At 39.5% G+C, this 12,024-nt stretch overlaps 1 protein-coding gene and 1 pseudogene across 3 annotated transcripts; both read right to left on the bottom strand.

The window, feature by feature from the left end:
* Nucleotides 1–2,111: 2,111 nt before the first annotated feature.
* Nucleotides 2,112–6,448, bottom strand: LOC110410389 (protein NRT1/ PTR FAMILY 6.2-like). The gene is made up of 6 exons (XM_021420042.2): nucleotides 5,621–6,448; nucleotides 5,382–5,484; nucleotides 4,056–4,273; nucleotides 3,386–3,933; nucleotides 2,951–3,291; nucleotides 2,112–2,781 (listed from the first exon to the last, which is right to left on the bottom strand). The coding sequence occupies exons 1-6, from the start codon at nucleotides 5,621–5,623 to the stop codon at nucleotides 2,252–2,254; spliced, it is 1,743 nt and encodes a 580-aa protein (XP_021275717.2). The 5' UTR covers nucleotides 5,624–6,448; the 3' UTR covers nucleotides 2,112–2,251.
* Nucleotides 6,449–6,891: 443 nt separating this feature from the next.
* On the bottom strand, nucleotides 6,892–11,974 carry LOC110410385 (pentatricopeptide repeat-containing protein At4g21065 pseudogene; annotated as a pseudogene). 2 transcript variants are annotated; one of them, XR_016350881.1, is made up of 3 exons: nucleotides 8,931–11,974; nucleotides 7,338–8,509; nucleotides 6,892–7,256 (listed from the first exon to the last, which is right to left on the bottom strand). The product of XR_016350881.1 is annotated as a pentatricopeptide repeat-containing protein At4g21065 pseudogene, transcript variant X1 (transcript). The 2 variants fall into 2 exon arrangements; XR_016350882.1 differs by having other exon boundaries at nucleotides 6,892–7,143.
* Between the last annotated feature and the right edge of the window lie 50 nt (nucleotides 11,975–12,024).

Genomic DNA, 12,024 nt, shown 5'->3' with positions numbered 1-12,024 from the left:
AGTTTGGTTGATATTGTTTATTTCACAATTGGTTGTGGGTTTCTAGTGTCTGATGGGAGCTTGCGTAATGGTTCCTACATGCTAGCCCAAGTTGACATGACATACTCCCTCTGGCCTCTTGTGGCAAGGAAAAAAAAAAAGGCCTGGTCAACAGCTTTGTTGATGTGGTTATCATAAACTATTTTGGACTAAACAGAAGATGATTGTAAATGATTTAGTTTTAACACTCAAGCCGCATCTACTTTTGGACCGGTTTGTTATTTGTATCCCATTGGGATGGTTGGCTCCTTCCTAGAATTTGATCTTTGTGTGGAGAATTTGATTTAGGTTGTTCACTGAAGACATGAGTTTACAGTTTCAAATGTCGAGGAATGAAAAATCTAACATAATTTTGTGGGATATTGGAATTTTTGATGCTATTGTGAACTTCCTGGTTTTCTGTTTCCTCTAAACCAGTGGATGATACTGGAAACCAAAGCCAGGTGTGTTCTGTGCATACTGCTGGTTCTTCTTGGTCTGGCTGTTTCCATTCAATGCTTTTTAACTCCTCTCATATCAGTGAATCCCCTCCAAATGGTCTATGTTACCATAATAATAAATTATGCCAAGGCTTTTAGTTGTCTGAAATTTTAACTCTTTTATCTCTTCAACCTTCAGTTCTGAAAGCTAAGAGGGGGAGCAATCATCTTATTTCTCTTGTAATTGGTGCTTCTTCACCCTTCCTCTCTCTTTATTATCTTTTCCAAAATCAGCTGAAGGTTGAAACCTATTGGGTTGAATTTTTTTGAGCAGATAGTATTTGGATTTCGGGTTTTTCAGGACTTATAGGGTTTATGTTCAGATTGATGAGATCTGGCATACTGGGAAGAGTGCTTTACTCCTGTTATAAATATTTTCTCCCTCTGGTAGCTTTCCAGGTTGCCTTTGTAATTTTCAGTCCAAGGCTTTTTTCCTGTTTTATCTGTTTGCCTCAATAAAGCTTGCGCACTCACATTAGAAATGCTTGGCCTTGTCCTTGAGGAAACGAGTCTCAGATTCAGAAAAGTCAAAAGGGACATTAGATACTAAAAAAGTTTCCCCTCCTTCGCTGATGTTTGGCAATGGACCTTATTTCTTTAGATGAGATGGGGTTGGGTAGTTCGAGTGGGCATCTTAGATCATATTTTTTGCCAAACCAGTTCTTTTCTACCAGTTCCTGCTTGTGATATGGACTTGGTGGTGCACTTATCATTACCACTAACTCAGGGAGAAAGGGAAAAGACATTTGAGCTGGTGCCGCATAAACTTTGTTGTTGGTAAATGACAACGATTTTACCCATTGCAGAAACTAGTTATGCTTCGTGTTCATACTCCAAATCAAAGAAAAGTGTCCTTCAGCTGGTTCGTTTTCCACTTAAAAGGAAGAAGACTCCAAGGAACTCCTTGTATTTGTTTGCATCGGTTGCTTGGATTCTTTTCCCGCTAAGAGATTTCTGTTGCGTGTAATTTCGAACATGGATTGTAGTCACTCTGGTTTGGTCCAATCTGAAACTTATGTCCCTTATGTAATGGCACTCGCGATTCGAGAAATATCTGTTCTGCACCCTCCGATAAATTGGGGGTAACAAGTCTCTGAATTTTAGCTCAAATGGCCAGAGAGAGGGTAGGTAGATCGTTTGCCAAAATCAGCATTTGAGTTGGTGGGTTGGTTCAGTGACCTACTAACTATTTAAGCACTTTAACAAACTCATGCTCACATATCTACCAGTTGATGCGCAGGGGTTTGAAAGTGCAGAATCTCATGCTTCAAACAGGATCCTTTTTGTCGTCGCCATCAATCTATTTTTCTGTTTTGAGGACAGCGCTGGAATGGGGGACCCTGTCGCCTTTCTTTTCCCATTGCCATAACTATGTCTTGAGCAAATTTAGGTGATGGCCCAATAAATTTGTGGGCAGCATTTCTAGCCTTTTAATTTCCTTTAACTGCGATTACCTTAACTTCACACCCTAAAATTTGGGTCAGCATTCACTTTCCGAGTACTTAGTAGGCTGATTTTAGGCCGGCTTTTGGGCCTAATGACTTTAATTTTTGGTTTGAAATCTTTGATTCCGAGGAAAATAGCTGCATGCATTAATAATTCTGGAAACCATGCTGCATACAAGAACTTCAACCCTCCATTCTAATGGAGAAAATTAGCTAACTACGGATTACTTTGTGTATACTTTGGTGATTAAAGAAGGCAAGCATCATGGTTTTCCAGCATCGAAAACACTAGCATTTCTCTTCGATTGTGGATTCTTTGTCTATGATCTCCACTTCAGGATCACGTTTAACTGTTTTCACCCTGCACCATGCTGCACAAACAAGGAATAATGCGAAGTTGATGATGCTTAATGCAGCTAGAAGTCCATAGAAGCAATCGAGTCTTCCTTCGTTTATGTTCTCTCCCACCCATCCTTGTTTACCGCTGCTTCCAGTCACGTTCTTCACAATGTAAACTAGCAAGCTACTTAAAAAGAAGCCAAGTGCAAGAGTTGTCAGGAAGAGGCCAGTGCTCATGGTTTTCATTCCTTTTGGGGATTGAGTGATGAAGAAGTCCAGCTGACCAGTGTATATAAATGCTTCTCCTGAACCCACCAAGAAGAATTGGGGAATCAGAAGGAAAACGGTTATTGGTAGGGTGGTAGTTTCACTGGATTGTTTTGCCACTGACAACCGTTTCACCTCTGCTACTGCTGCAGCTGCCATTCCCATTGCAGATAGAAAGAGGCCTATGGCTATCCTTTGCAGATTGGTGAATCCTGAGGAAGATATTGATCAAACCATTACTTGAAAATCTTAAATCATGCTGGTGGATATCATGTTTCACCTCACTCGTGTGAATAATTCAATGCTATTTTGTTCAAAATATGACCATGACAAGATACATTACCGAAAAGATCAAAAGTTCCAAAAAGCTATATCTCTTACCTGGTTTTCCTTTCCATTTTTTCCAAAGTGGCATAACCAAACGATCATATACAGCTAAAGTGATCAATATGGCTCCCACGAAGAAGACGGTAAGTGAACCAGCTGGAATTTGGAAATGTCCTATTGTTCTCTCCATGGTGGTTGCTTGTTCCACTGAGAAAGTGACCATCTGCGCATATGTTGTCCAAAACATAATTGTTGTTGCCCATATTGGAAGCAGCCTGATCATCTTCTTCACTTCCTCTACCCTTGTAACTGGACAAAGCTTCCAAGGGTTCACAGTGAAGGAACCGTCGTCTCCATAATCATCTTCTGTCACAACAGAGGCCTTGTCCAGGAAACTAAGAATAAAAAGAACACAAGGTAGCAGTTATGGACTGAGATGAGACAATTGTGTTCTTCCTGTGTCTCCATATTTAGAGGTAGATAGCTCACCGGAACTGATCTGTGTGATGGCTTTGTAAAGCCTCGGGGAGATCTTCATGCAATAACGCAATGTCAGATGGCACTTTGACATTCTTCTTCCCAATGGCAGCAGCAAAAACTTGGCAAATATGGACTACGGGGCTTCCCACGCATTTCTTGTATCTGTATCTTTCAGTTCCCGATAAGAATATTAGGATTGCAACGAACATTGAAGCAGAGCAAATTCCATAACCCCAGCTTCGACCTACTTCATCTTGGATGTAAACAAGAACTGTGACAGCCAATAATGTCCCTATGCTAATAACAAAGAAAAACCTGTTGAAAAAGTAAGCCATCTGGGCCTTCTCCTTTTCATCTTTCGCATCAAACTGGTCCGTTCCAAATCCCGAGACACTGGATTTTAAGCCACCTGTCCCTAATGCTATTAGATACAGGGAAAGATACAGAATTCCCATTTGAAAGTTATTAGCCTGTTTGCATTGAGTGACTTCATTAGCCTGGCAAGGAGGTGGCCGCAGCTCTGGGAGTCTTGCAGATACTGCTAACATGCAAGTCCCCTGAATCACCAGTATCATGTCATTAGGCATATAGAAACTGATGGGAAAATTTGAACGTTCAGTTAAAACCTTACTCTTAATATGGCTATGTGAGAAGAAAATTGAGTGACTTTTGTACTTACAATGGTCTGAATCATGGCAAATATTGCGATTGTTCTGTATCTACCTAAGTAGGAATCAGCAAGGAAGCCACCAAGTAAACACAGCAGAAATGAGGTACCTATGAAGTCTGTTACAACATTGGCAGAAGTAGCACTGGGAAGGTGCATAGTTCCACCCAAGTATGTCACAAGGTTCACTGCTATTCCCATTGTTGAGAGCCTCTCACATATTTCAATGCCTGAAAATGAACTTCAATGGTTTATCATAACTGAACTCAATTTTGTCAATTCCTAGTAGGCTACTCGCTGATCCATGCTTGGTGTGTGTTAATTGCATGAATATGAATGTTTTGCATTGTATCTTCAACTACTGTTCTTGCTGCTACTGGCGTTGTTCAGAAAATTCTCAGATTCTAAATGATTTACGTCTCCCACTTATTTACAAGAGAAATCCTGGAGTAAACAAGTAACCTGAATCTACTCTAATCCATTTGGAATCAACACTCATCATGTAAAACTCCTTGATGCAAATGTTAGGCCTCCACCAAGATAAGAAACATTAAGATCTAAGTAATCAAATACTGTGTTGCAATAAATGAACCTAGCAGTTCATGACCGACGTGCTGCTCTTTTTCTCTTTTCCCACCCACCCACACAAAGCAGAACTGGACCAAAAGAAGTTTGCCTCAAACAAAGTGCCATTTATCCAAACTAGTACTTGCCATTAGAAGAAACAACAGAAAAAGAAAAGAAACAAAAAGACAAACGTTATCAACAAAACTAGGACAGGCTTTATTAACAGCTAGCAAATCATGTTAAAGATAAGCTTGATTTCTTGTCTGTTTACTAGTAGTTTGAGACCGTACTTATAGTCAATATGAAGATGAGCGATGAGTTTTGAGCTCGCAAATGAATATCTGAGACAGGTTCTGCTGGCAGATTGGATTTTTTTTGTCTGAAAGTTTTGAATATCTAAGAAAATTAACTGAATATGTAGCACAAGCTGCGATTTGAGGTTGAGTATTCTGGCCCCCTAGAGAAAGGTTCAATACTTTTTATGAGAGTTTCAAAACTATTGTAAATAGTAGTCAATATGAATATGCATTTACGTAAATGAATTTCTTGAGCTTTGGAACTTAGTGGTCTAAGTTATTCAATCTAAGCCATGTCATAAAAGTCCGAAGTACTATCTGCAGGCCTGGAAGAGCTCTAACAGATAAATCACAGCGCAACTGCAGGATGGGGTTTTGTTCAATATTTCATTTAATGACTTGGTGGGACGCATGACTCAAACAGCAGCATATGGTTGGTTACAAAGGAGAAGAAAGATCTGCATTCTTGTTCTACCTAAGCTGAGAGCAGCAGGTACCCAGCCACCAGTTCTAGACTTGTCAGCAGGGAATCCCTTGTAGTCCACTGCATCGGCAACAGTAAAACTCATCTTCTCTGCCTGTAAGTAAAACTGAAGGTCAACAATATCTTCATACGAAGAGTGATATTTCATGCTATAAACCGCGATTTCATTCCATTTTCACTTGACACAAATAAAGTAAAGTGGAAGCAGCTGAGAAGCTAAAGAAACGAACCATGATTTTAGAAGAGTTTGAACAGATGAAGTAAATTAGAAAGAGAGGTGGCAAGCCCAGAAGCCTCCTCTCTGCTATGCTCAAGGAACAACTATAAGCTGTCAAAGAAGACAAGTAGCCAAGCTCTATTTATATAGGCAACGCAACAATCATCGTTAACCATACAAAGTTACAATGACCTTTGTTGATAAACGATGATTTTCTGGGTAAAAATGATGAACATGAACAGTGAAAGAAAAGGAATCGGGAGAGAAGTGAGAGAAAATTAGTTGTTAAGCAAAACGACACAAAGCCTCCTCGTTTCATCAAAACATAAACCTCTCATATATACACGGTTGAGGGAGGTGAGACAAACAAGAAAACCAGCTAACAGCAAACAGCGGAGGAACGTTTGGCATTGGAGATTGCAAAGTATTCCTTTCCGACAGCTCACAAACTGAAGTGAAAAAAAGTCCAATGAAACGGTACAGTTTTGCCAAGTTATAAAAAAGGAGCAAACAGAAGTTATAAAACGACACTAGTAATAAGCTAAACGACATATCTTTTAAATGAGGCACATGCAAGTCATGTGCTCTTCTTTTCCTTCGACAAACTTGAATTTCCCGCGAACCTCCATTGCCATACCAGTGCAGCTCCTCCCAGAAACGAAACACAATACTTCAACAACCTCCACTACCATTTATGACAGGTCTGTCACTTTTCTTTTCTCTTGGCAGTTTGCAAAGGGATATGGTTTATCACATAGTATTACGGGAAATCCTAGCAGTTTGTAATGTGTCCCGCACTACTTTTTCCCGCTAATGACAAGGATATAATCTTTAGAGAAGAGAAATTAGAGGTGTTGAATAATCAATGGGGGATATAGCTGAATAAATAGAGTCTTGGACATGCACTGTGCATGCCTTGTTCACTAAAATTGAATTATGATAGTGTTGATTCGTCTGCTGTGAAAGCTGTGAACCATGTACGCCAGGCATCATGCCAAGTGCTTTTGCAGCCCCACAAGTCAAGGCTGTCCCTCTCCCATCTTTGTCGTCTTGGGGTTGGAGCTTGTTTCTTTTTTTATCACAAGGACGCAAAGCCAAGTTCCTTCTATTTATTTGACTTATATCAGATTGATACCTTTCTATGTTAGCATATTCAACTTTCAATAACCCAATATTTGGATCCTGCAGCTGCAGCAACAAGGCAAATTACTTGAATATAATAATGCTCCAAGGCCTCTATTTTTAAACATCGTATTTGTGCTTCATTGAGTTCTTGGAGTGATTAATTTCATTAAATCAAATGATTTAATATGACATTAAATAAATCTAAACATCAATCTTAATACGGGGAGAAAAGCTCCACCACACAGTACAAATGTAGACTGAGGTGGACAATAAATGCAACCACAACCCCTGGCGTCCCCTAACGGCCTTCACTTCGAGCATAGCCATGAATCTCTTGCCCTCCTTTTTCTGACCAGAAAAAGCATTGGGTTATGATCTTTTTGCCATATTCATCACTTTCTTCCCCTGCATCTGTTGTATATGTGCAATTTGTCATAATATGATAGTTCCGACTGAGGAAACAGAAGTGAATGCAAGAAAGTTGTATGGTAGCAGGCAATAGAGAATATTGACGCCAGTGAGTTCTGTATTTAAAGAAAAAGAAACGAAACACAGATCAGTGCAATGAAAAGTGTTGTTCTAAAGGTGATTAGAAGGCTGCTTACATCAATGTGTCTTGTCCGAACAAAGGATCATGATCCTTTCCAAGTAAATGGAGTGCCCTTTTCCCAACATTACAGTATCCGAAGTCACCTACATAAAGATCTCCAATGGGAAAAGCATACGTATGTGGACACCAATGATCTCTGGTGCATTTTGTTTAATCTGTTAAGCAAGTATACAAGTCGTCCTTGAGACATACAAGCCTGTTTCTGGACCTTAGAGGATGACTGACTGCTGTCTTCGGGAGATTTAGATCAGTAGTGCTAAATTTAATGGAGACAAATAAAAAAGTTAACTGCAGTCTGCAGTAAACGCTGCCTAATTCTGAGATTATAATTTGTGCAAAATGGATGTTCAGTTTTGCTGTACTCTCCCACAAGTTTGCCATAGGAAAAGTAGTCTAATGGTGACAAAAGAGTCCAAGACAACAATAATTCTCGGAGCAATCACTCAGAAAAGTGAAAAGCGGAAAACCTGAGGGAAAAGGGTGATTTGTGTGACAATTCACATGAAGGGGCATCAAGACATCGTTTTGGATCAAGTATTGTCAAAGATCATTAAGGTCCACATGAATAGTTTAACCAGTCCTGTCAGGTAAATTGAATTTCTTGCTCTGCTGCAGATAAGAAAATGAACAGGAATATGTAGACATATACTCTAGATGGATGGTAAGGCACATGGAAGTTTTGGAATCATCATACTTTGAAGATGGATGGTGAATAGAATGCTTCAGGCAGGAGAAAACACAAGAATGAGTAATGCGAGGTGTAAAAAATCACCAAAATTGTTCAAAGAAATTGGACTAAAACAACTAGGATTCAATTATAAATTAATATGTAAATATATTTCCTAAATTGATCAAAATCATTATATTTATTTGAGTCAAATACAGTAAGATATAAGAAGACTTCACATATAGAAACTAGAAGATATTTCTGGGATCATCTTCAACCATGTGGGATGGGTAGATTATACTGTAAAAAAGCAGAAAAACACAGCTGAATGTTCCAGCATTTTCCTGGTTAGCATCTTTCTTTTTCGTAACATACCTCATATGATAAAAATGAAGTTTGTAACGACCAAGCCGAATAGAGCACTTATCATGGAGACATAAAATCTTGTTAAGATACTGACAGAGGACACCATCAGCATTAGTTCATTGGTAGCGTGGTATCTGCAAATATTCCAGAAGTTCACTGTGACATGAGAGAATGAAAATGGTAATTGCTCTGCATCATTGATGGTATTCAGCGATGAAACTTACATACTCTTTTACATGCTTTTCACTGACCAAATATCCTAATAATATTCCGTCTCTATTCCATTTTATGAATCAAACTATAAAATAACTATTCCTCTTATATTCTATTCTCTCACAGAATGATTATTGCATGCTCTCTGGATTCCATTTCGTGGACAACTGAGTTACAGCTTGTAAGATGTCAAAGAAACAGTGCAGAGAGGTTGGACCAATAAAAGAAGAAAAAGAAAATATGAGGAAACTACCAATCTTATGACAATGCTAAAAACCATGCAGATACCCTTTTAATTGGGGCAAAAAAATTGTTAAGAGCAAAAGTCCAGGTAAACTTGACCTCCAAGAATCACTGGACTGGCAGCTGCTACAGCCTTCCAACTAGCACCTTCTTTAGGGGAGCCTGCAGCTCAAAAGAAGTGATTTTCAGTCACATAATCTTTACTGATCTTCCAAAGAATATATTGGCCAATGATAGCACAACTTCCCAGCTTAGCTCCTCAACCAACTCGATATGATTTCACATGCTCTGCCTGGGGTTTGCTCTGAATTAGGATTTAGTGCAGATTTTACCCCACCAGACGGCTACAATTCTTCAGTTATCAACAACACAAACAGTTCATCTCTCAATTGCCATACTACCATACATTGGGCCAGGATTATATCCACAATCTACATAGAAAAGCACTTAAATACAAACTCACACAATTCATAAAGTCAGTCGTTGCAAGTTGAAAATAATTCATATTTGTTGGCTGCGAATTCTACAAGAATTACGAGCTCCGATAACTCAAATCCACACCCTCATTGCAATTTTTGATTTATAGGTTTGTCAAGACTACATAGAATCACAGTCAGTAAGGGCAATCCTGTCCAACAAAGCTGCTGACTCCATTTTCTTTCTTTGGTTAATTGCTGACTCCACTTTAAATTAAGGCTTCAGGATCATTGTAGCCTTCTGTGATACATACCAGAAAATTAGTTCTTCAAGCAGGAGATCCACGAATAAATCAAGAGGAAACATAACAGTAATATTCAGATGAAGAATCTTCGTGGTCACAAACACTGAAAACTTGCATACAGCATATATTTCTAAGGGATATTCTTCCGGAGGATCAACAGAAGTTATCTCTGACCATCTAAGCAGATCATACTTCAGTGGAAAAACATGCACGGTCATCATATCTGTGCTCAAAACTTTGTCCCGGAACTAACTTCCACACCACTGACATTTCTCTCGATTTATAAGAAAGGATACAGAGCATGATTTAACTCTATAATTGTCACGATTCTATCTACCAAGCCAACATGATGAAACTGTCATTACTTCGTTACCAGAAATCCTTACATGAGCATAAACCATCCTTGAAATGGTGAAAGCGATTCCGGTCCCTTGCTATAATTTCTCGATTATATATCTTAGAGATAAGCTTAGTAGCAGAATGACAATCACTACAAACTCGCAGATTTTTCACAATCCTAATAGGAGTTCCTGGTGGTGTATTTATAAGAGCAAAAGCAATAGCCAGCTTTTCACTATGCCTATTCAAATTATCTTCCTTGTCTTCTTCATCAATATCAAGCATAACCTCTGACGTAGATGGAACATATCCAGCCCTCTTCATTTCTCTCCCCATCTCATCTACCTTCTCTAATATTTCTTTGTACTGATTATGTGACATATCTCCAGCAACAAATTTATAAATTTTATTATTTAGCTCAATCATAGTGCTGCCTGGGATCTTTCTCATCCCCTTTTTGTCCATCACCTCCCTAATCTTGGTTTTCTTCTCCCAGTGAAACATTTTTGCATAAATATTGGACAGTAGAACATAATTGGCCTCACGCATTGGCTCATTTTCAATTAGTTGTCGGGCAAGGCTCTCTCCCAGCTTGAGTTCACCATGTGTACGACAAGCATTTATCAGGGTTCGCCAGATGATAGAGTTTGGCTCATTAGGCATTTTTTGAACAAACTCCACTGCCTCTCTAACAAGTCCAGCCCTACATAACATATCCACCATGCATCCATAGTGTTCAATTTTAGGCAAAATACCAAAGGCCTTCCTCATCAAATCAAAGTATTCCTGTCCTTTCTCAACTAATCCAGAATGACTACAAGCAGAGAGCAATCCAATAAAAACAACATCATCTGGCACCATTCCATCTCTTATCATCTCATGAAACAAAGAAACAGCCTGCAATCCACGGCCATGCATTGCTAAGCCAACAATGACAGAAGTCCAAGAAACAATGCTTCTCTCACTCATGGTCCTAAACAATTTCAAAGCTTTATCAACATCACCACACTTTGCAAACATATCAATAAGCGCATTATTAAGCTCCACGGATTTATTCAGTCCTGTCTTCTCAATAAAAGACTCAACCCACCTCCCAAGTTCAAGTGCACCTAGATCAGTACATGCACACAAAACAGCAACCATGGTAATCTCATCAGGGCAAATGCCTTCTATCTGCATCTGCCCAAACAAGTCAACCGCATCCGTTGACCGCCCCAAACGAACATACCCGCCAATCATAGCGCTCCAAGGAACAGAGTCCTTTCTCGTCATTTCGTCAAACACTTTCCGACCAAATTGAATCCCTCCTTTGCAACTACTATACATGTGAACCAATGTGTTTAGAACATGATTATTCACATCGAAACCAAATTTTAACAACGACCCATGCACGGACATGCCTAAATTCAAGTCCCCAATGCCAGCACAGGCCTTTAAAACAAATGGGTACGTGAAATTATTAGGTAATACTTTACATTCAAGCATGAAATTGAAAACCCATAAAGCTTTAGACTTTAAGTTCCTAGTTTGAGCATAAGCTTTGATGACAGTGTTAAAAAGGAAAGCATCATAGTAAAGAGTGTTTGAGTGGGGTGAAAAGAGGAAGCACTGGGCGTAGTCAATCGAGTTGAGGTCAGAGGATTTGGATGCAAAATTGGTGAGAATTAAAGGGTTATTTTGGAAACCCAATTTGAGAATTTGGGTATGGATTTGGAGGAGGTTTGTGAAGGTGTTGCATGATTGGAGGAGAGTCAGGCAGCCGTGTTCCGCCGCAGCTCCTTGGTAGCTGCTGCTGCTGGTGACTGATGTTGTGAGTGAACGGAGGAGGATTAAAAGCTTGGTTTTTGGGGTTGAAGATAGCATGAATAGACGTTGAAAGCAAATTCATTGCTAGCTTTTGCAGTCCATCAATCAATGACAGTGAATCTCATCGATTAGTTACACTTGTATCGTTCTCGAAAATGAGCAGAGACATAAAGGAGGAAAAACCCCAGTTCCCATACTTCAACACTGAATTACCATTCCACGTCAGTATTGCTTTTTGATGCCACGTGGCTGGTAGATCGACTGCCACGTCACCTTTTCTTGTCTCCCCGCCCCCCCCCCCCCCCCCCCGGGTCAACTATAGAGAGA

This window comes from Theobroma umbraticum, unplaced genomic scaffold (genome assembly GCF_002168275.2).
Source record: "Theobroma umbraticum cultivar Fairchild unplaced genomic scaffold, ASM216827v3 scaffold_56.0, whole genome shotgun sequence".
Classification (NCBI taxonomy): domain Eukaryota; kingdom Viridiplantae; phylum Streptophyta; class Magnoliopsida; order Malvales; family Malvaceae; genus Theobroma; species Theobroma umbraticum.
Note: the sequence above shows the minus strand (reverse complement) of the source record. Positions and strands in the feature narration are given on the sequence as shown.